At 41.1% G+C, this 24,517-nt stretch overlaps 1 protein-coding gene across 3 annotated transcripts; it reads left to right on the top strand.

The window, feature by feature from the left end:
- Positions 1–87: 87 nt before the first annotated feature.
- SART3 (spliceosome associated factor 3, U4/U6 recycling protein) lies at positions 88–24,289 on the top strand. 3 transcript variants are annotated; one of them, XM_073313570.2, is made up of 20 exons: positions 263–325; positions 1,200–1,277; positions 2,556–2,682; positions 3,439–3,543; positions 7,183–7,367; positions 8,363–8,468; positions 9,451–9,575; positions 10,103–10,258; positions 11,210–11,348; positions 11,815–11,922; positions 13,012–13,089; positions 13,323–13,381; positions 14,146–14,255; positions 14,492–14,604; positions 15,086–15,162; positions 16,498–16,666; positions 18,585–19,045; positions 20,306–20,458; positions 22,356–22,543; positions 23,276–24,289. In XM_073313570.2, exons 3-20 carry the CDS (start codon positions 2,655–2,657, stop codon positions 23,454–23,456), a joined length of 2,541 nt encoding a protein of 846 aa, XP_073169671.1. In that variant the 5' UTR covers positions 263–325; positions 1,200–1,277; positions 2,556–2,654; the 3' UTR covers positions 23,457–24,289. The 3 variants fall into 3 exon arrangements, with proteins under 3 accessions (XP_073169670.1, XP_073169671.1, XP_073169672.1); XM_073313569.2 differs by lacking the exon at positions 1,200–1,277 and having other exon boundaries at positions 88–325; XM_073313571.1 differs by lacking the exons at positions 263–325; positions 1,200–1,277 and having other exon boundaries at positions 1,292–2,682; positions 3,422–3,543.
- Positions 24,290–24,517: the final 228 nt, after the last annotated feature.

Here is a 24,517-nt window from a genome sequence, read left to right as displayed (position 1 = left end):
GTGGAGCGAGCTCCTGGCAAGTGTTCGCTCTGGTCTACGGGGGCGGTCCGGTCCGGTCCGGTCAGGCGCGCCAGCGGCAGCCCCACTGCTTGGCCGAGCTCGGCAGGCTGCGCAACTGAGGTAGCTGCACAAGATGGCGGCGGCCGGGGCCGAGGAGGAGGCGGCGGTAGCGGCGGCGGCAGCGGCGGAGGAAGAGCGGCGGCGGGAGGGGGCTCGCGAGTCGGAGGGGGAGTGCGGGGACGAGGGCGACTCGGACTCCTCGGCGGACGGCGAGGACGATGAGGAGAAGGAGAACGAGGCCGAGATCCAGCGGCTGGAGGAGCAGGTAGGGGGCGGGGAGCAGCGCGTGTCCCTCCGGCCCCGCGCGGAGCCTCCCTCAGCGGGCCCCGTCCCCGGGTCTCCCGGTCGGGCCCCCAGGGCCCCGCGCACAGAGGCGTGCCGCGGCCGTCGGGATCTCGGGGGGCGGGGGGTCCGCGCTCTCTGTTGCGCGGCTGAGGCGCTAAGGAGGCGGCGGGGCCAGGTTCGGGGTGCGCGGGAGGGAGCCCCTCGTTCCCGGCCCGCCGCCCGGGGGGCCTGGCGCGTGTAACATCGGGGCCGGGGCCGGGGCCGGGGCGGGGCGGGTTCCCCCCTTGCCCGAGGGCCGGCTGCCACCTCGCCCGCCGCTCTGCGGCCCCCATCGCCGTGGTGTCCGGGCGGGGGGCTCGTCAGTGTTGTTAACGAGAAAAGACACTTTCTGTAATGTACATAAACTGGTAGTATCATTTGTCGCTCTAGTTGTCTTCATCTGTAAGGATCTTTAGGGCAGGGACTGTCTGTGTGTGTGTGTATCTGTCTATCTATACACACACACAACAGTGTCCTTGCATGTTGTGGGTGCTACTGGGCTACAAATGATTAATGAAGTATAGATATCTCTATAGAGCAAATGAATAAATATGTGAGGGAGTCTTTATTATAGTCCCTCATTAAATATTGGGGCATAGTTAGCATGTGAAGACAGTGTGGGATTTTTGTGAACCAGTGGACTAGGAATGTGGTACTATTGATGGGTGAATTTGTGGAAGAAAGTGAGTGTACTGGTTACACTTTTAGGCGTGGGGAATTCTTTCATGTATATCCATTTTGTAGGGTTAGTCCAGGATTGTATAACTCTGCTGTCTGTTTGAAATGATTTCTTAATCCTTTGCGTTTATATATAGTTTCAAATTCTTTGATCATACCCTGGAACTGCTTTCAAAAAACCAACTTTCAAATTCCAAGTTTTATAATCATGAAATGTATGTAAATTACACTGTTCCTAATCTTGTCTATTAATTTGAGAATTGAAATGTGTACCTTCTTTGGGCATCTTGCTACAGAGCCCTTTCAGTTGGAGAGACACTCAGTATTTCTACAAAAGTGTGCTAATTGCTCTGAGTTTCAGAGTGGTAATTATGAAAATGTTATACCTGTGTAAAGGAGACCTACTATTGTGTAATCCTTCAGCAATTTAATTGCTATGGCAAGCTATATGCTAACTTCAGAGGGTTTTCTTTATGCACTGATTACTGAAATAGTTGATGGCTGCGGCCACGAGCAGCACTTTTTGAGGACTGGTATAGTTTGAGAGCATGACTGTCTGGTGCTGAAATGGACTGCAAGGTGGACCCTACAGTAACAAGTCTAGGAATTTTTCTGAGCTTGAGAAAAGGGAGGCAGAACCTTAATGAGAAGAGAACTTCAGTCTTCTGACAGCTCAGAACTAGTGTATCTTGTAGATGAGAACTGCGTTTGTTAGCTATTTCCAGTTACTGTAGCAGAAGCTGAAACTCTTTAGGTTTTTATATTAGTTTACTAGAGCAAATTCTTAGTTTTTTTAAACAATGTTATTGAAAAGTGGAGATAATAACCCAGTTTGGATACATACCATCATTTTTACCATTGAAATGATGACTTGGTCAATATGCACAACTAACCTCTGCTCAGTGAGGCTTGCAGGCATTCGCTTATTATGCTTATCACCTGAGGATCCACACTATTAAACAGTGGTTTCTTGCTCTGAGAGCCTAATTCAATCATCTGTATCAGGTTTATAAAGAATACTTCTGACATTTTCTGACATCTGAATACTTCTGTTATATGTATATATTTCATTTTGTGCCCTGAATGCGTTTTACAAATGATAACGAATGCACTACCCCATGAGGGACAGTGGGAGGTATGTATTGTATTCATCTCACATGAACAGACTGAGGCTATGTCTACACTACCATTTAGGTCGGTATAATGTATGTTGCTCAGGGATGTGAATAAACCACCTCCTGAGCGACGACCTAAGCACCAGCTGCTGCTGCTCGTTGCAGGTGGATTAATTAAATTGATGGAGAGCTCTCTTCTGTTGGCCGAGAGCGGCTGCGTTGCTGTAAGATCTCTAGTGTAGCCATAACCTGAGACGCTGAAGTTCATGGAGTCGATGGCACAGTGCAAAATAGAACTCTGGAGTTCTGTATTCTAGTTTCCTGCCCCAGCTGCTAGATATACTCTGTCTTACATTTCTTTAAATCTCATTTTTAAAGCTTTCCATCAATGCATTTGACTATAACTGTCACTTGGACCTGATAAAACTGCTCCGCCAGGAAGGAGAGCTGGTAAAGCTTAGAAGAGCCCGCCAGAAGATGAGTGAACTCTTTCCACTTACTGAAGGTACAGGATAATTTCAGTGTTATCCTTGTGAACCCCCTCCCCCGTTTTTAGCAGCTAAACTGGACATTTTGTAAAATATTTGCATTGAATTTTAACATGAAGTCCATGAGACCAAATCAGACATCTTTGGGGATTACTGTTATGTGGATGATTCTGGCTATAATGTCCAGTGTTGAGCGTACAAACTCCTGCCAAAGGGTTAATATTTTGTAAACGTCTGAAAATGATGCTGTTGAAAGTTGCAGATAGCCCTTGAGCCAGAAGCTTTTATTTATTTATTGATGGTACAGACAGCAGCTGAGTAAGCTTCCCTACACTGCCTGGCTGATGTGCCTTGGCTCTGACATGGAAGGATCTGTTCCAGAAGAGAGGGGGAGAACAGTCTCTGTGGCTATTCAATGATTGATATCGGCAGTGTGTTCAGAAGGGTATCGTTTGTGCTGGTGATCCCTTGTGCTATGGACCATTGTTCACCACGAATTGAACCTGACACCAATTATACTCTTTTCAAATAGGCATCATGGTAACATTCTGCCTTCACAAATAGAAATTTGCCTATATATTTGGTGCCATGGTGGTAAAAATTGGCCAAAGCTTTAGTGAAATTAACTGTAAAGGTTAAAAAAAGTGTAACAAAAAAAAATCACATTTTCAAACGATTCTGTTTAGTGATGCCAGGTTAAACTAATTTCTTATCTTTTGGACTCTCTTGAATATTCTTGGTAATGTACCTCTAAAGTTCCTGCTGTTTTACAGAAATTTGGCTTGACTGGTTGAAGGATGAGATAAGAATGGCTTCTGAAAGTACCGATCGCGAGAAGGTTTATGAGCTGTTTGAGAGAGCTGTGAAAGACTATATCTGTAAGTTGCAAACACATCCTACAAAATAAACATTTGTAGCTTTGCATTCAAATCATTGCTTTCTTTTTTCCTAAGAAGGTCTTTTCTTATGGTTAATACTGAAACTGGATCAGAAGTATTAGTATGAAAAATACTCCCCCAAAGCTTTTTTTGGATCTGTGAGGAAAAGAATAGCTGTTTAAAGGTAGGTTTCAGCGTAGCAGCCGTGTTAGTGTGTATCCGCAAAAGGAACAGGAGTACTTGTGGTACCTTAGAGACTAACAAATTTATTTGAGCATAAGCTTTCGTGAGCTACAGCTCACTTCATCGCTGTAGCTCACGAAAGCTTATGCTGAAATAAATTTGTTAGTCTCTAAGGTGCCACAAGTATTCCTGTTCTTTTTGTTTAAAAGTAATAACTCACAATCTGTTGGTGACATATAGTTGGAGATTTCAAGTTTGTGCAAATTGGAGAGAAGTCGTTGAATGATTCAGATAGATTGTATCATTTCATTTATTTCAGCGGGCAGCAGATGGTGAACACTACATTTTCTGGTTTTGTATCATGCTGTTACCTGATGAGGAGTATTTCCCTAAAGCTATTGAATCCTGTATCCCATAGTGAATTCTTCTATTCTTGTGTTTAGAAAGTGTTTTTAAAAGGCTTATTTTCAGTGCCTTGCATTTTTTCTGTAGCCCTTATTTTGTTAGTTCTTGCTGTCTTTAATGTATTTCATTGTGCCCACTATCCATGAAAGCTTTTTCAGAGTGGGTTGCCATTATTACCACAAAGACACTATCCTTTATTAACCAACCTGCTAAGTACCTCAGCCAGCCTACACTTTACAGCGCTGGACCATGGGGACTCTCATTAAAAAGAGACAAATATCTGGTACTTGTTTACACCTGTTCACCAGGCGATGGCTGCTGCTAAATACCTAATTATTGCGCTGAACAACCAGGTTCGCTTAATGTATTATGGTGGTGGAGCTAGCTGTGAAATGAATTGGCAGATATTATGGAGGTATCAGTAGTGGCTTCATAGTTAATTCTTCAGATCTGCAGGCAAAGCCACTCTTGAACGTCTAAAAACCATGTAAAAAGGAATTATTCCCTCACCTGTCATAATTGAATTGATCTCCAAGAAAAGTGACGGAATTGCTCACCCAGCGCTTCTTATCTCCATTTCCAACAGACCATTACTTTTTGTTTTTCTTTATTTTTTTTACACTGTTTTATGATAGTTTGATTAGAGCAATAAAAATAAACACTCAAAGCTAAAGGGAAAGAGAATGTGCTAGTTTTCTAATTTGCAATGGCATGTGGGGGAGTGGGATGTATGGGACTTGGGAGATGAATGGTCCACTGAGTTTTGTTGTGGAGCTGGGAACATAGTGGAGGGCTATAGAGTCACATGGGAGCTCTGGTGTTCCACCCTGCTGTCTGGCTCTGCTTTGCAGCTCTTCTGCCAACTTCTTTGTCCTTTCTTGCTCGTCTCTGCTGTCCCTATCAATGTCCAGCTCACCTTCCTTCCCACCCTTCCCTGAATGCATTAAGAGTTTGGAGTTTTCATAAACATTACAGAATAGAGCAGGTTGGAAAATGGGTTTTCCATTCCATGAAAATTTTTTGAGATGTCTAAAGTGTTTTTGTCTTGATTCGGGACAAAAATCCAATTTTTTTTTTTTTTTTTGGCTAAATGAAGTTCTGAAAAAAGCTTTGTTTTGGGACATTTGGAATGTTTTATTTTGATTTCATCCATACTTTATATATATTTTAATGTGAATAAAGTAAATTTAGAAACAAAATCAAAACATTCCATTCTAAACGTGTTTTTCCAGTTTTGTTTAGAAACAAAATTTGCCAATCTATCCAATTTTGCAGAATAATTGGTTTTGCCAAAACAGCATTTTCTGACGGAAACCTGTTTTCATAGAATTTTTTTGACCACCTGTTACAGAAAATCTTTGCATCCACCATTTTCAGCCTGATATACTTTACTTTACTTACACATACTGGTATGGAGCTACATGCGGGACGACGTACAGAGAAACTTAAGAAATCCAAACAAACCCACTACTCGTTGAAAGACATGAGTGTAATAGTTAACATGGCTGGCATTTAAGGATGCCTGTTGGTAGGTCAGATAGAAATATGTTAACTATGGGAAGGAGGAGGTACAGAAGTTGAGGTTGCAGGGGAACTGGTGAGTGGATTACACTTAAGGTTTTGAGTGACTTGCTTTTTAGGGTATGTGATGAAAAGTTATGCAGTCTCATATCCTTCGCTCTCTATACCTTGCCCATTGCCAGGGCATCCGTGCCCTTAATTGGCAGAGAAATTAGAATAATGGAAGTGTCGGGCTGGAAGGGACCTCAAAAAGTCAAGTCCGGCTCCCTTTGCTGAGGCTGGACCAGGTATACTAGACCACTTGACAGAGCCCTGGCTGGGATGATTTAACTGGGAATTGGTCCTGCTTCGAGCAGGGGGTTGGACTAGATGACCTTCTGGGGTCCCTTCCAACCCTGATATTCTATGATTCTATGATCTATGATTCCTGATGGGTGTTTGTCCAGTCTGTTTTTATAAACCTCCAATGATGGGGTTTCTACAACATCCCTTGGAAGCCTGTTCCAGAGATCAGCTACCCTTATAGCTAGAAAGTTTTTCCTTATATCTAACCTAAATCTCCCTTGTTGCAGATTAAGCCCATCATTTCTTGTCCTACGTTCGTTGGACAGGGAGAACAACTGATCATCATCCTCTTTATAAGAGACCTTAATATGAGGCTTCAGCAGTGCTGAGTGGGACTGTTACCTCCCCTGTCTTACATATGACCATCCTGTTAATATACCCTAGAATATTAGCCTTTTTTGCAATTGCATCACTTTTTTGACTCATTCAATTTATGATCTGCTATGACTCCCAGATCCTTTTCTGCAAAACTACCACTTATCCTGTTATTCCCTGTTGTGTAATTGTGCATTTGATTTTTCTTCCTATGTGAAATAATTTGCCCTTGTTTTTTATTAAATTTCATCTTGTTGATTTCAGACCATTTCTCTAATTTGTCAGGATTGTTTTGAATTCTAATCCTGGCCTTCAAAATGCTTGCAACCCCTCCCAGCTTGATGTCATCTGAAGATTTTATAAACATACTCTCTGCTCCATTATCCAAGTCATTAATGAAACTGTTGAATAGTACTGAACCCTGGACGGACTCCTGTGGGACCTCACTAGATACACCCTCCCAGTTTGACAGCAAAGCATTGATAACTTCTTTGAGAACAGTTTTTCAACCGGTTGTGCACCTGCCTTATAGTAATTTCATCTAGACCACATTTCCCTGATTTGTTTATGAGGATGTCATGTGGGACTGCGTCAAAAGCCTTACTAAAATAAAGATATTGTCTATTGCTGCTCCCCTATCCACTAGGACAGTAACCCAGTCAAATTGTATTGGGGCAAGAGTGCATCATGAAATAATATTTTAGTTTCTCTTTTTCTTTGTTCAAGTGTAGGGTGCAAGGAAAGTATATTGTTAGTATATATTAGATGCTGTGTATATGCTATAAACACTAGATGATTTGGGAAGTAGAAGGGAGACTTTTTTCCCTAGGAGAAGACTTTACTTCATTGTTTCTCGTGACTTTTGTTTAGGTCCTGAAATCTGGCTGGAGTATGCTCAGTATTCGATTGGTGGCATTGGTCAGGAAGGCGGGATTGAGAAGGTTCGCTCAATTTTTGAAAGAGCGCTGACTGCAGTCGGCTTACATGTGACAAAAGGAACAGCAATCTGGGAAGCTTACCGTGAGTTTGAAAATGCCATCTTGGAAACAGTACAGGTAATGTTCAGATTTTTCTGTTATCTCAGGAGTGAGCAATTAGTGGTGTCAGTTCCAATAGGCTTCTCAACAATCAATGCATCTGTTCCATTGCTGTGGAGTGGTGTCATTTGTGATGCACGCAGTGAGGAACCTCAGTCCAGATATTAGTTCCCTTCCTGCTTTTGCATTGGCTTGGCACTCAGAAAAATAGCTTTAAATTAAACCAAATATTTCATTATTAAACACTTGTTTTTTTCTCAGTAAATATTTATCAACAAAACTCACCCATATTTGTTTTCTGTCTTTGGAGATTTTCTACCTTTCCTCAGAATTCTTTCATTTTCTTCTTCTATGTGAATGAGTGTTGGATTCCAGACAAAATTTCCAGAGCATATTTTCTCTATGAAATATGCAAGCACAAAGCCTAAAAAAATAGTCCCACAACCTGGCTGATAACATTACAACTCCTGTTTCTTGGTATTTTACAAAATAAGACATTGAAGGAGCCACTTTCAGAATGCTAATAACTATTTAAATAGGGGTAATTGGAGATCATGGTATTAAGGAATCCAGTCTTTAGTCAGGGTTGTTAGGGTACCTGGAAGTCTTAGAGGATACATTTTGTGTATGAACTTCAGGGATTTATTAAATTAGGTTAGAAACTGTCTTGCAGTTACTGACATTGGGCTTGTGAATTGCTATTATCACATGTCACTGTCTTCATCAAGAACTGTAATAGGCTTGTTGTGATCTTAAACATAATTTACAAATGTATGTACATCTCAGTTCTTGGTGAGAAATGCTACTTGCATGCCTTAAACCTCCAGACTGAGCAGCTTTCCTGTTGTGAGCTTGTACAGCTCTGTCACATGAGCCGCTTGTTTTCCATGTCTGCTTTTTAAAGATTGTCATTTGGATCTGAGGTTTGTCATGTAAAATTGCACTTGGGTGTATTGTTTATCAACCCAGGACACAAGGGAGTTGGGTAATGCTCAGTATGTCTTTGTTTGTAGCCAGCTGCTGGCAGTATTCCCTCCCCTGAACAGCAGCAGACACTCTGTGCACAGCTTGAGAAGATCCACACGTTGTTTAGGCGCCAGCTGGGGATCCCGCTGCTAGGTAAGAGTCTATGAACTTGAGAAGACTGCATTAATAAGGCTATAAGTCCTCCTTTGAGTTGGGCAATGATTATGCCACTGAGTTCTCCTTTTGGTCATGCCACAGAAAATACTGCTGCAAGGGTTGTGTATTTTTGAAGTGATAAGTCATGGATGTGTCATTCTGAGGGCTTCAGAGACTTTCTGTGCCTCTGCTTTGTTTGGAAATATTTTGCTTACTAATTGATAACTTGATTTTGCAACTCTTAAGGAAATAGATATTGCCAAAAATCTTTTAGTGATTTACATACTTTGGTGTAATGTGTCTTACAATTTAAACTAGGAACTTTTAAACAGAAGACAGTAAGGCATGAAGATGCCATGGCTATAGGCATGGTATAAGAGTAGATCTGGGTGGGAAATGGTTTTCTTGTCCCACTAAAGCTTTTGAGATTTCAGCCATTTTTTCCATTCCCCATCAGGATAAAACCGAGACCTCCTGAGGTTTTTTCCAGGGGGAAAAAATATAAAAGAAGAGCCTACACCCCAAACTAGCCAATAGCCTGCTGGTTAGGGCGCACACCATTATCTTAGCTTTTGGTGTTTTCACCCCTAATGCCCAATAAGGTTGCCAGCTCCATCATGCTTTCACTTTCCTCTGTGTCCCCTTCCTTTAAGAGTCTAACCAAACCCAGATAAACACAGTTCTCTCACTTTTTTTGACTTGCACGTGAAAACGGTTTGGCTTGTTCTCTCTCTTCCCTAAAGCCTTAGAGTAACCCTGCTGTGTTTTTGTTCAAAACCATTGACGTTTTAAAAACAGTTCGTCTTGAGTTTGAATTAGATTGTACTATGTAGGAACCGTTACCTCAGCCCTTTAACCAAGTGGCCAAGCTATACAACTCAGTATACAAACATGACAGCATCAAAATCATGATGCTGAGTTCAGATTACTTAGTAAAATAATTGTTTCAGTTACTTTGGTTCTTGATATATATTAATAGACATGGAAACCACATATGCTGAATATGAAGAATGGTCAGAGGATCCTATACCCGAAGCAGTAATAAAGAACTACAAGAAAGCACTGCAGCAGATGGAAAAGAATAAACCATATGAAGAGGCACTGGTAACTATTTTAACCATATGTTGTGAGACTAAGCAACCTGATTTTTCTAAACAACCTCAGAAGTAAACCAGTGACTTTGAAAACCCTTTTCAGCAGTAAGCAACATAGAGGAAACTTTCCAGTTGTCTGAATTATTATTATAGACACTGTTGAGAATTTTATAGCAGCTTGAAATAGTACTGTCTATACAGTGACTCCTACATCAAGAATCATTCTACAATATTCCTGTGGTGCCCATTAGAATTTTTGTTAGTTTTCCAGACTTTCCAGACGTTTTGACCTCTTAGGGATAGAAGTGTATATTTGAACCTTCCCAGAGCCTGACCTGTATTCAGAGATTGGTGAAAATCAAAGACCATAATCCAGGTCCACTGCTTAGAGTTCTCCCAGATCTGCTGATGTTTTTGGGGCTAAACTCTTGTTCTTCAGAATATTGTTCTTGGCCTGTAAAATGCTGTTTTGATTCAAGGTTGATCTGTGTATCTTCCTGACTCTGTTTCCTTTTTGTACTCATATTTGTGTTCTAGTTAGTTGCTGAAACACCAAAGCTAGCAGAATATCAAGCCTATATTGACTTTGAGATGAAAGCAGGGGATCCAGCTCGCATTCAGTTAATCTATGAGCGTGCTCTGGCTGAGAACTGCCTTGTGCCTGATCTGTGGGCACGTTACAATCAGTATCTGGTAAGGAAAGCAAAAGAATATTATCTTTACCCTATTTTGTAGCCATACGTGTCTCCTCAGACTCAGTGTTGGATTCTGCCTCAGTTTCCCCACTTTCATGTAAGCAGTCAGGCCAACTAATCAGACAGCTGTGACAGGTGACCAGATGTCCTGATTTTATAGGGACAGTCCTGATATTTGGGATTTTGTCTTACGTAGGTGCCTATTCTCCCCCCGCCCCGGTCCTGATTTTTCACACTTGCTATTTAGTCATCCTAAACTGTGTCAATTAAGTTTTCACCAGTATCTCTCTCCTTTTTCTCAGGGATGCATTTATTGTTCAAACACAGACACACTTTGACATTGATCAGAACAGGTAAATTGGGTCCTGCCCTCTGGTCGATCCCAATGTGTTTTGTGTGTGGATGGGAAGGCGGTTAGAGCCAATACCCAAGTAAGAGCCCAGGTTAACTCTGCAGTGAGGACATAGCCATACTGAGCTGCTTCCTAGTCTCCTATCTTACCTCCTGGAAAGTATTGAGTTAGGCGCAGGTGCTATACCTAGGTCCCTTAAAGGGGGTGTCTTATGCTGTGATGCTAAATTATTTTTTCTTTCTTGCGCTCTAAGCGACTAAGAGGTTATTGGGGATTCATTCAGTGCTTTTATTGACATCTGTCTCAGTACATCTGGTAGCATAGCAGAATGGGTTAATTGCTTGTGGTTTGTGCCCATTGAAAGTGGGACTAATATGCTACACTGTAACAGGGTGTAACATCTCCTCTCCCTTTTGAGGTGGTCAACTTGAAACTACAATTCTCAAAATTTATCTGAAATCAGAAACTGCTTTTTTTTTTTTTTGAAGGCAGCTTTTTTTTTTTTTTGGTAATGTATATGTCTGTGTTGGGGGCCTGTCTAATGAGAGGAGCAGTGGGCTGTTTTGCATCTTTTAATTAATCGTGTGGTTATTTTAGGACCGGCAGTTGAAAGTGAAAGAATTGGTGCTCTCAGCACATGATCGAGCTGTTAGGAATTGTCCCTGGACTGTCGGGCTGTGGAATCGGTATCTTTTAGCAATGGAGAGGCACAGAGTTGATCATCAGATTGTTTCTGGTAACGAAATACTGCTGTCATTAGTTATTTACCCTGTACAGAGCTAGCTTCCAAAGTGTTTGGACCAGGATGTTTTCTTGTAGACGAATGATGATGTGCATAGTATTGAACAAGGAATGGAACCCATTCTGAAATATCACTAGAACTAGGTTGGATTAACGGAAACACAGTGGAACCATTTTACAGTAAAGTCTTTTTCCTGCAACAATTTCACGTTTAAGCAGAGGTTTCATTATAACCATAATTGCACATTACTGAGTTGAAACAAATTTGCAGTTTTCATACTAATTTGCCAAATCAGAATATATTATATACAGGTTCCACTGCATCATTCAGTTTTTTGAAGTGTAACTTTTGATTCATAAAACCACAGAAATAGCTCCCTCCCATCCCCCAATCTACTAATTCCAGTTATTGGCAAAGGGAACAAAAGCAAATGCATGTTTGGTTTTATTTTTCTCCCTAGAAAACTTTGAAAAGGCTCTGAATGCTGGTTTTATTCAGGCTACGGATTATGTAGAGATCTGGCAGGCATATCTTGATTATCTAAGAAGAAGGGTGGATTTTACACAAGGTAACTATATATAAACTTATGAGAATAACTCTCCTTAGTTTAGAGACTAACAAATTTATTTGAGCATAAGCTTTCATGAGCTACAGCTCACTTCATCGGATGCATTCAGTGGAAAATACAGTGGGGAGATTTATATACATAGAGAACATGAAACAATGGGTGTTACCATACACGCTATAGCGAGAGTGATCAGGTAAGGTGAGCTATTACCAGCAAGCGGGGGGAGGGCGGGAAGAGAAACATTTTGTAGTGATAATCAAGGTGGGCCATTTCCAGCAGTTGACAAGAACGTCTGAGGAAGGGGGGTGGGAGGGAAATAAACATGGGAAATAGTTGTACTTTGTGTAATGATCCATCCACTCAGTCTTTATTCAAGCCTAAGTTAATTGTAAAAAGAAAAGGAGTACTTGTGGCACCTTAGAGACTAACCAATTTATTTGAGCATGAGCTTTCGTGAGCTACAGCTCACTTCATCGGATGCATACCGTGGAAACTGCAGCAGACTTTATATACACACAGAGAATATGAAACAATACCTCCTCCCACCCCACTGTCCTGCTGGTAATAGCTTATCTAAAGTGATCCTGATATAAATAAATTTGTTAGTCTCTAAGGTGCCACAAGTACTCCTTTTTGCAAATACAGACTAACACGGTTGCTACTCTAAAACCTCTCCTTAGTTTAAATTCTCTGCTCTGTCTTGCCTTTAGAAATGGCAATATACTCTTCTTAAAGAGCCTCTAATAATTGTGTTTAAGATGTTGTTAATTGTGGAGGAAATAGTCATTTGGTATTTGTTAATACACAACTTGTACAGTTCACTAAATCAGTTCTCAGATGGAGAATAGATTGTCCCAAAATTCTTTCTCTATTTTTGATCTCATGTGGCTCTATTTGTCCTTTTAAACTCCATATGCAGTGACTTCTGCTGAAGTGACAAATGCTTTTTGAAAAAAAAAAAAAAAGAATTTTGATAGGTGAAAGTGGATTTCTTCTTTACGCTGGACATTCGTGAAGAAACCATAGTAGGCTAAAGGAAACGGAAATCATTATTTTAAGGTGCAGATATATTTCTCTGTTTTTCTAAAGACTCAAGTAAAGAACTAGAAGAGCTGAGGTCTGCATTTGCACGTGCAGTGGAATATTTAAAACAAGAAGTGGAAGAACGTAAGTCAGAGCTTTGAAATATTCTCATTCCAAAATGGCTTCTTTTCTATTCTGTGTGTGTTACGTTGAGGCTGAGGTATATTCATTTTCTGATAATGTTCTAAGCTTGGACCACAAATGTGGTAAATCTGTAATGCAAGTCTTTTGCTGTAGTGTTACAAATACTTTGCTTGTGAATCACTGTTCTTAAACATGTGTCAAACAACTCTGCTTTTTTTTTTTTTAATCTGAAGGTTTTAGTGAAAGTGGAGATCCATCCTGCACTATAATGCAGAACTGGGCAAGGATTGAGGTAATATTTTCTTCAATCAGTTGTATTTAAATTGTGTTTATAGAGGTGTACATACTCCTTCCTCTGAACCATTGGGCCCTTGTGTCAGTGTTCTGTATAGCTGAGGCTTTCTCCCTGTTCCACCACAACCACTCCAACCTGATCAACTCATGGTGTACCTGAAGGCAGGAGTTCAAAGACCCTTGAGTAGGCAGCAGTCTGATTCAGATTAGAAACAAGACTCATGGTATCTGTTCCTTGCTTTGCCACAATCTTGTTCAACGTTGGATAAGTCGCCTCTCTTTCATTTTTTTACACGTATAAAAGGGGATATATGCCTAACTTGCACAGATATTATAATCACAACATGTTTTGGTTTCCTCAAAGGTGCTAATGAAGATCATTTCAGTAGTACTGGCTGTAAAACTTTCCTATTTAAATAGGGCATCTGTTGTATCTATAAATATGAAGAAAGATGTTTTAATGTCTCATTATTTTTAAAGGTGTTCAGTCACAAATAATATCTGAAATTAAAGACATTCAGAAATATTTAAATAAGATATTATATAATGTATAAACTGAAATATGGCTGGCAACCAGCGGTCAACATTGGGATGAGAAGAGCTCTAACTGTGGAGAAGTTAGCTTTCGATAGCAATAGTTTATTCTGACATTTCTTGCATGTCACTTAAAAGGTTTGCAAAGTGTGATGAATGTGCCTTTCTGGTTTCCTCTGTGTGGGTGATTCTTACTTGTATTGAATTTTTTTAATGTTGCCTTTTTAGGCTCGCCTGTGTAACAATATGCAGAAGGCCAGAGAGCTCTGGGACAGCATTATGACTAAAGGGAATGCCAAATATGCCAATATGTGGTTAGAATACTATAACTTGGAACGGTAAGGACTTGGCTTAATGAAGCAATGATTTAATTTCTGCCTCAGTTTCTCCATTTGCAAGATGGGTCCAATGTGGTTCACTGGGTCATGTTTGTTTGATGTTTAAGTGCTTTTGAGATCTTCTCGGGAAAGCTGCTGTAGAATCGCTAAGTTTTATAATAATGGGTTATGCATGTTATCTGGGAGTGAAAGCAGCAAATATAATTGCTCCTTATTGTCACATTTCCCCAATTCAGGGCCCATGGAGATACCCAGCACTGTAGGAAGGCCTTGCATCGAGCTGTGCAGTGTACAAGTGACTACCCAGAGCATGTCTGTGAGGTGCTGCTATCTCTTGAGAGGATAGAAGGTAACTTCTGTAGCCCACTATCGTGTCACTTCCTTGGTTTATTAAGTCCAAAGTTATTGCCCAGCGGAACGCCTGTGTCGTGAACTCTAAGTTAGTGAGGCTGTGCTTCTGGTGAAGTAGAATGGTAGTCCTGAATTGTTCTGGTACACAGTGCATTTTCTCAAGAAACCTCTACTTTCAGGGAAGTTCTGGGCAGGAAAAATTCTTGACTGGGTTCTGATCCAGAGCCCATTGAAGTCAATGGGATTCTTTCAGTTGACTTCAGTGCACTTTGCATCACACCCTATAAAAGGCTTCCATTGAATTTGATTTTATTCTAATCCTTTTAAAGACCACTAGGTAGATTAGGACTTTGTTTTTGCATTGTGTCTAATGATAGGTAATATTGAGGGATATTTCTAAAAGTTTCTTTTTCTTTAGTAAACATGTTTTTTTCCCCCAAATTATGGGAAGAGTAAAAATAATTTTTTGTATCCTATAGGCACTTTAGAAGACTGGGATGCAGCTGTTCAAAAAACGGAAAATAGACTAGCTCGAGTTAATGAACAAAGAGTAAAGGTCAGAATTTCTTTATATGAACTATCCGAGAAGTCAGTAGGAAACTGTTATTCCAAGGTCATCTTTACAGGAGTGTTTTGACTTAAGCTTCTTCTGTTAAGCCCCACAGATGATCTTGAAATATCTTCAAGACTAAGGCCTTGTCTACACTGGCAAGTTGCTGCTCAGAAAAGCAGCTTTCTGCTGTGTTACTCCTAAGGTGTACACACTGCCAAGCCACTAGTGCGCAGAAACTCCTCAGTTGCAGTGTTACAAAAAACCTCTTAAAGCGCAGAGGCTCCAGCGCTGTATTGGCAGTGTAAACACATTACAGCACAGAAAGCAATCAACTGGCCTCCGGAAGTGTCCCATAATCCCTCACATGTCCACTGTGCTCATTGTTTTGAATTCAGCTGCCCTGGAGACATGCTCCTCTCCCCTTTCAAAGCACTGTTTCTGACAGCCCTTGCATGCTGTGCTGATCTGCTCTGGGACACAAAGCAAACCTTTAATGTGGAATGCTCCTGCTGTTGAACACAGGCAGATGTGTGTATGAGAGAGAGAGAGAGAGACAGATTGCTGTGCAGAGAGCTGGAGAGGGAGATGGGGCGGGGGTTGATGTCGGGGTTTCCCGCTCCCTCAGGACTAGTTGCTTCCCACCACTGACTGACTGAACTTACAAGACAGCATGCTGACACAGTCTCTGTCCCGCAAAACACACTGTCTCTCCCCTGCCCCCCCCACTCTGCCCTCCCCCTTCAGTTGAAAAGCAGTTGTCGATGTAGTCGAATGCCCATGGAGCAATGGGATTGGGAAACCTGCGATCATCATGTGATGCTGTGCCTGCCCTATAAGGCACTGCAAACCCTTCCCAAAGCACCCTGCAGCCAGTTGCACAGTGGGATACCTACCACAGTGCACTGCTCTCTGCCATTGCAAGAGCTGCTGGTGTGGATTCACTCCACTGTCACGAGCACAGTGTGGACATGCAGCAGCGGTTTAATTCCAGTGCTTTAATAAAAGTGGTATAACTTGTTGTGCAGAGATTTGCTAGTGTAGACCTATCCTAAAAATTGCTAACTTCCTAGTGTATTGATATAACTAGTTTCTTCTGTAGCGGACGTCTAGTTGATCCTTATGAAGAGGTAAAATTAACATGACAATTAAAACTATGGAAATGACCAACTAAAATCTATGTGTTAAGTGATCCTCCCGCTTGGGCTGTGTGTATAAAGCTTAGGGGACGAATCTATATCTCATTGCTATAGATACAAGCAACATACTTCTAAAAAGAAGTGCCTCAGAAAAAATCTGCGTCAGTTTGCAGTGACTGACAAAACTCCTCAATGTTTCCAGGCTGCTGAGAAGGAAGCTGCTCTTGTGAAGCAGGAAGAAGAAAAAGCTGAACAACGAAAGCAGGCTCGGGCTGAGAAAAAAGCTTCCAAAAAGGCTAAAAAAATGAAACCTGGAGACAAACGCAAAGCAGAAGATGACGACGATGGAGAGTGGGGGCAAGAGGAGGAAGGTATAAACTGTAGCTTAACATTTTTCACCACTTAAGACAGCAGGACTTTTAGTTGCCTTTCTGCAGTCAGCACAGGTCAAGGAAGTCTTGTTGGGGTCTCCTTGTAGCTGTGTGTTGCAAAGGGATCTTAATTTATCTCCACCTGTCAATCACAAAACTGCCTCTGTTGCATTTTTTGGTCATCAGTGATCATAAAATGAAATAGTGAGTGAAGACTTAAATTACCTTAATAATGGAAATAAGTTTAAAAGAATGCTCATTAGATACGTCTCCTGGCTTACACAATTATTTCATTGCATATAAACATAAATTGAATGAGGTGGCAAAGTTTCCAGATGATACTAAACTGCTCAAGATAGTTAAGACCAAAGCAGACTGTGAAGAACTTCAAAAAAAACTCACAAAATTAAGTGATTGGGCAACAAAATGGCAAATGAAATTTAATGTGGATAAATGTAAAGTAATGCACATTGGAAAAAATAACCCCAACTATACATACCGTGTGATGGGGGCAAATTTAGCTACAGCTAATCAGGAGAAAGATCTTGGAGTCACTGTGGATAGTTCTCTGAAGACATCCATGCAGTGTGCAGCGACAGTCAAAAAAGCAAACGGGATGTTAGGAATCATTAAAAAAGGGATAGAGAATAAGATGGAGAATATCTTATTGCCCTTTTATAAATCCATGGTACGCCCACATCTTGAATAGTGTGTATGGATGTGGTCCCCTCATCTCAAAAAAGATATACTGGCATTAGAAAAGGTTCAGAAAAGGGTAACTAAAATAATTAGGGGTTTGGAACGGTTCAGAAAAGGGTAACTAAAATGATTAGGGGTTTGGAATGGGTCCCATATGAGGAGAGATTAAAGAGGCTAGGACTTTTCAGCTTGGAAAAGAGGAGACTAAGGGGGGATATGATAGAGGTCTATAAAATCATGAGTGGTGTGGAGAAAGTGAATAAGGAAAAGTTATTTACTTGTTCCCATAATATAAGAACTGGAGCCACCAAATGAAATTAACGGGTAACAGGTTTAAAACAAATAAAAGGAAGTTCTTCACACAGCGGACAGTCAACCTGTGGAACTCCTTGCCTGAGGAGGTTGTGAAGGCTAGGACTATAACAGGGTTTAAAAGAGAACTGGATAAATTCATAGAGGTTAAGTCCATTAATGGCTTTTAGCTAGGATGGGTAAGGAATGGTGTCCCTAGCCTCTGTTTGTCAGGGGGTGGAGATGGATGGCAGGAGAGAGATCACTTGATCATTACCCGTTAGGTTCACTCCCTCTGGGAAACCTGGCATTGGCCACTGTCGGTAGACAGGATACTGGACTGGATGGACCTTTGGTCTGACCCATTCTTATGTATTATCTAAACCCCAATTAGCTGAAATCTCCCTATTTTCCCCCTGACTCTATGTATGTCCTCCAAGCTATTCAAACAATTTGCATTTTCCTGTATTTATAACAGCGTCTCAGAAGGTTGAAACAAAAGTTTCTCGTGGAATGTCCCCCAGAGGGAGGAACATGCACACAGCCTTACTCAGGCTGGTTTGAGAAGACTGCTCATTTTTGGAAAGAATGCTATTACCCACTTGTTTGTGGGGAGGGAAAAACACCTGATCATGCATATAGTTACAATGTGTGCGATGAGATAGGAAGTGGAAAAATTTGCCTGCTAACCTTGTTTCCCTTTAAAGCCTTCACTGTCCTAGGCATGCAGTCCTTATCTCTCCAACTCGAAAAGGATTGCTCTTCTTTGTGTTAGGATTTTATTTTGCACCTGCAGTTCCAGGTGCTGAGCACTTCCCTAGATCAGGCTGTTAGAGAAAGGCAGCCTTTCCCTTAATATATATGTAAATAAAACCCTGCTGTTTGCTAGAACATCTAGGTCATTTAAAGCTTTTGTTTCACTAAACAGCAGAGCAGCCCAGCAAGAGACACAAGGGTGATGGTGACAGTACGCATGCTGAAGAAGAGGTGGAAGATATGGAGATAGAAACTGGCCTGTTTGGGAGAAGTACACCTGCGAGACCAGCTGTTTCCTCTAAACAAAAGGAAAAGGCACCTGCAAGCCGAAAAGAAGCTCCCAGAGTTCTCCATGACAGTGCTAAAGATAATGTCACCGTTTTTGTCAGCAATCTTTCTTATAGCATGGCAGACCCTGAAGTGAAACTGAAAGAGCTCTTTGAGAGCTGTGGGGAAGTGGTGGAAATCCGTCCCATATTTTCTAACAGGGGGACTTTCCGGGGCTACTGCTATGTAGAATTTATCGATGAAAAATCAGCTCTACAGGCCCTGGGATTGGATCGCAGGATTGTGGAGGGGAGGCCAATGTTTGTTTCTCCCTGTGTTGACAAGAACAAGAATCCAGATTTTAAGGTACACTACTTCTTAATCATTCAATAAATAACCTTACTGATGAGATTGTATAGGAAAACTAGCAGCATGTCTAGTCTCCAGTAATCTTCCAAGTGATCAACCCTGCGCTAACCTCTTCATACTAGCAATCCAGAATTTACGTTGAGAAATATCTGCACTAGATACGCTTGGTGCATGTCGGTGACATTTTTTGACACAATAGATTATCAATAAATAGCTTGATTGGTACCTTAGTGCAGTGGTTCTCAACCTTTTCTGTACTCTCCTGTTACTACAGGAAAAAAAATCACTCCTCTTCCCTCTCCCCCGCCCGCCCTTTGCAATTTAGCCATAAATAAGGGAGGGTAATTGTGCTGCCTTGTTGATTGAGAAACCCACACTGTGATCTCTTTGGATGGTGCTAGATAAAGTGAAAGGCACTTGACTGGTTGAGCCTCCAAAGCGTTTGAAGCCCTTCAGAATTCTTGCATCTTTTCAGGTAGCTGAGACACACGCTAGAGCTGACTTCTGCAGTGATCAGTGTATCTCTGACTGTCTACATTTGAATAAATCCTCCATCATTTGTGTACTCAGTGTAGTAACTGTACTTCTCAAAAAGCTCCCAGCTGTATATTTTTCAAATAATCTGTAATATGCTTTTCAAGAGGCTGCAGCTAGTGCTAGGTACATAACTAGTAATACAGGGAAAGGTTTGCGCCAAATACGGCAGAAGTAACCATTTGCAGGTATTGTATATAGTGAACTTTTATCCATTCATGATCCCAAAGTGCAGTGTTTGTGAAGCACATCAGCACTTCAATTGACAGCCGTGGAAGTATAGTCACTATCCTTAAAGTCTTGCTAATGTTTCTGTGTTAGATGCAGAGGGGGTGTGTACGCGCACGCAACTTGCTACGCTAGCTAGATATCATATATTATTTTAACGCTCAAAATATAGCATGAAGACACCGTTAGGGAAGCTATTCCTGAACTTGGAGCAGACCTATACTATTGTAGAGACTCATTGGGGTGAAACCTTTGCTTGCTTAGAGCTCAGACTGAATTCTTAGAAGTGCGTACCTGTTAGTGGTATAGTTGTAGTGCCTAAGAGCTCCAAGCAGGACAGAGGCCCTATTGTGTTAAGTGCTGTTATAATCACATAAGACACACAACCCCAGTCTCATACTAATATTTAATAGTCTGAAATTATGGCGTAAACTGGACATAGGTTCTCTGAATGTCTGCAACTGGACAGGAATGAATGTCCCTTTTTTACCCCAGGTGTTCAGGTACAGCACTGCACTAGAGAAGCATAAACTATTTATTTCTGGTTTGCCATTTTCCTGCACTAAAGAAGAGCTGGAGGAGATGTGTAAAGCACATGGAAATGTGAAAGACATTAGGCTAGTCACTAATCGAGCTGGGAAACCTAAGGTAAGTGTCCAGCTCCCATGTTAATCTAATGTTAACGTTAATCTAAATTTTAAAATAAACTTCAAAAGGAATCTCTTGGATATTTTGGGTCCAAAAGATAGATTTTTGTGTTTAAAATCAAACAAGGGAGTTGGAATGTTTTCACAAGCTATTCTTAATCCAAAACCAGATTTATATCTTTTGCGGTATCTGTAACCCAAACTTTTCAGCATTGTGTTAGTGCATGAGCACCAAAAAGTGAAACTGAGTCAGTCTGTCTTGTCCAAATTAAGTGAAATGCAAAAAGTATGGGTATAAATAGGAGAAAAAGATGTTCTGTAGAACTTTCAATTTTAGTAATAGGCACTGGTAGTCTGTGAAGAATATGTATTTTTTAAACTGATCTCACCTGACAGTATCCTTCTGATATAAGTATATGGAAATACAGCTGTGATCATAACTAGTTATAAAACTACTTCAGTTGTTTTTAATTCTTTGACTCTAGTGATCTCAATATGTCTTCCAGCAATGGATGTGGCAGTAAGGAATTAGCCACCTCATCTCATGACAGATTTTGTTAGATTTACACCTGTATAAAATTAAGGACGTTCATTAAATCAGCTGCTGTTCCCTGAAAATGTTGCCCTTCCACATTTTACTCAAATAGACGTGATTAAGTGGTAGTCACTCTAACAGCTGTCGTCCTGCTAATCATGTGTAAGTTGCGTGTACTAAGAGCTTGCAGATCCATTTTAAAGCAATATAACCTTTCAAAAATGGTTCCCACTGTAGGTCTTGTAATCGATGCTCTCCACATGCTTCGCTTAGCCTAAATAGTATGTTCAGAGCTTGGCTTGAGCTGGGATTCCTACTTAAAAGCCATAGAATTTATTAAATCATTCATAGCTTAAACAAGGTCACATTTAAAACTGGATATATTTTTATGGTCCAGAATGATGTGTCTTCAGAGATTATCCAGCCTTAAGAGTGCATACAAACTATGGGGCCCGAAGAGCAACGGTAACACAATTAGAAGGGCATAGTTTTGCACTTCGTGAAGTCGCTGCCAGTATCACTGGCCTGCTGTGCAGTGACAGCTGCTAGAAATCTCCTGTGTTGTGTGGGAGGAAGTGCCTCCATGCAGCCTCTCCTTATCCATGTTGAATTTGAAATGAGTGGGGAAACTCTCACCCACGTGGACCATCAGCAGTGTGGTTAGCAGCTGCTGTACAGTGAAACCTGAAGAGAGGACCATTGCCTTTGGGGAATGCTTTGTTACTGATGACTTAAAAGTATTCCCATGTGGTTTGTAGGACAAATTTCTCCAATCCTTCAGAGACCACTTCTACCATTCAGTGTTGATGATGTTGCCTAAAATATATTGGCTGCTCTTGAAACTAAAGTAACTGCTTATGCCATAGGGTAATGGATGTTTTAACCTAGTAAAGAATTGCAGCAGATTCCAGGTGGATCTTGCCCTTGTAGCTGCTAGATGATGCTGCATGGACTCTCACTAACTTTCACTGGGCTAACCTGTAAATCTGATGATTCTTTCCAACCCTATGGTCTCAGCCTGGTTTCAGATACTCGAGAGCTGCAGTGAGGTCTCACCATGAAGACCGCATTCTGTGGTGTAGCGCTTGAGTGACTGTTTACCTACTTGCTAATGTACAAAATACATTTTCAATTAAAAGGGGTCTCATGAGGAGCAGGTAGCAAACTCTGGTCTCTAAACAGCCATATAGCTTTGAATTTTTCAGCACACCTGCAGTTTCACTGTGAAGTGTGGGACTTCATCTCAGCCGTATGTCATGTCTATAACCTACCATTGTCACTTCAGTCATCTCAGTTGAGTAAGTTCTGTGCAGAAGCTGTCATGCAGAAAATATACACTGACACTTACCTAATTTGTCTTCAGGGCCTGGCCTATGTAGAGTACGAAAATGAAGCGCAGGCCTCGCAGGCTGTATTGAAAATGGATGGCCTGACAATTAAGGAAAATGTCATCAAGGTGGCAATCAGTAATCCACCTCTCCGAAAATTCCCAGACAAACCTGAGGCAGGGAGAACCTCGCAGTCTATGGTACCACGACAGATTTATGGAGCGTAAGTATTCATGGCATGTATTGCTTGTGGATGCTTAGAAAACATCAGGTCTGCAACACAGGGATACTTAGGAACCGCACCAAGGACAGGTGTGGATAATGTTTGAAAGGTGCTATAGAAGTGCCTTACTGTTATGGTTTAGGGAGTGGCGAATTCACAGGGTTGGTAATGGGATGTAGACGCTTCCCACTTCTAGATTGCTAGTTCAAATCCAGCCCAGCCCAGTGCAGCAGTGACTGAAAGGTACCATGGTGTTGATGGCTGTTTTGATGATGATTTCTGATGTGAACATTTGAGCATAAAACTGGCCTGAATTATCTGCTATTGGCAGTCTTGGCAAATTGGCTAGGGTTTGAAATGGGTAGGAAGGCAGAGCTCTCCTTTCATCTTGCAAAGGTACTCCCACAGATACGGGTTTAAGGCACGCTAGTAGACCAGGGTTGTGCTGCTGCTGTGTATCTGTTCAGTGGATAAACAGGAGACTTCGGTCTCCAGGGCTGTCAGGGTTGGTGCCTTTTGCCAGCACTAAAATACTTTTTCAAAGGGCAACAAAATGAAAGCAACATAAACACTGCATTGCCTGTTAATAAGCGAGAAAGGAACAGTAGTTAAATGGGTGTTCCTTTTGGCAAACAAACCTTTGTTTCTTTCCTCTTGATTCAAATTAATGTACCAAAACCACCCCCTCAAAACTACTTAATATTCTCAAACATGCCTTTTGTTTTTTTTTAGACGGGGGAAGGGCAGAACTCAGCTCTCAATGGTGCCTCGTGCATTACAGCGCCAGAGCAATCTTGTGACAAAGGCCGAGAATGGGATGGTCCAGAATTCACCAGCAACTTCATCTGCATCCACTGAGGAGCCTAAAAAGATGTCCAATGCTGATTTTGCCAGAATGCTACTGGAAAAGTGAGCAAGAGTAAAATGAGAAATGCCTTTTTGGAAGCCATGTTGTGTCCTTATTTATGCTAGCAAGAGAAACAGCCAGTCACACTCATGTGTAAATACTTCTCTGGACTGTTGCATTCACCGAGATCCAGAACGGGGCTGTACAAATCCAGTTGTTTTATTTTTCTCTGAGAGCAAAAAGGTATGTTTCTTGTTCCGGTAAAATGGCTTTAAATGATTCCTCATATTGAGGGTAATGGGGGGGAAATCTTCACTTTACAGATTGGGTACAAGATGAAGTTTTATGGAGTATTCTTTTTTACTTTTTTAAAGAATGAGATGGTTGAGTAAAAGCTTAATGCTGTGATTTAGAGCCCCACTGGTCACAAGGGTTTGGTTGGTGATGGTAAACAGCCTCTGTGGCAACATACAACCCATCTTACACACACACAGACTTATTTCAGAAGTCCTGGGCCCGTACACCTCCTTCCATTTAAAAAGTTCATATGACAGATGCTAGTAACTTCACCACAATGGCCTATTTTAATATTGAGAGGGGAGGGAATTCTATAAAAATGTATTCAATGGATGTTCTGCTCGAGTTGCTCTGGTTTTATATTGTGTATTTGTAAATGACATTCAAACTTATTTTTAAGCTTCATAAACAATATTAGAGCTGGTACCTTTGTTTCATGTAAAAGCTGTATATGGTACTGCGGACCATTTTACCTTTTGTTTGCTAAATGACTATTCCATGGCTTGACAGTTGCTTTCTGTATGGTTTGCTGCTTGAATTTTGTTTTGTACACAATGTGAAGTGCGAGTTATTGCTTTATTAAACTAAAGTTCTCAAAGGTTTTTTAAAATACTGTCGCTTTTGTTTAGATGTGGTGTCTGAATTGTGTACGGTAGCAGTATGATATTGATACCTAGCTTTTCTCACAAGATCTTTATTTACTGTACATTTTAGTAAAGCTTTTGACACTGTCCTACATGACCTTCTCATAAATAAACTAGGGATATGCAACCTAGATGGAGCTACTATAAGGTGGGTGCAAAACTGGTTAGAAAACTATTCCCAGAGAG

The sequence above is a fragment of the Lepidochelys kempii genome, chromosome 15, assembly GCF_965140285.1.
Source record: "Lepidochelys kempii isolate rLepKem1 chromosome 15, rLepKem1.hap1, whole genome shotgun sequence".
In the NCBI taxonomy this organism is placed as follows: Eukaryota; Metazoa; Chordata; order Testudines; family Cheloniidae; genus Lepidochelys; species Lepidochelys kempii.
Note: the sequence above shows the minus strand (reverse complement) of the source record. Positions and strands in the feature narration are given on the sequence as shown.

Bases quoted from the DNA above. Each gene is read 5' to 3' on its own strand.
- SART3 (XM_073313569.2), top strand. From the start codon at position 134: ATGGCGGCGGCCGGGGCCGAGGAGGAGGCGGCGGTAGCGGCGGCGGCA. The intron at 326-2,555 runs GTAGGGGGCGGG...TCATTTTTAAAG, and splicing joins TCCAGCGGCTGGAGGAGCAG to CTTTCCATCAATGCATTTGA. The intron at 13,382-14,145 runs GTAATATTTTCT...TTGCCTTTTTAG, and splicing joins AGAACTGGGCAAGGATTGAG to GCTCGCCTGTGTAACAATAT.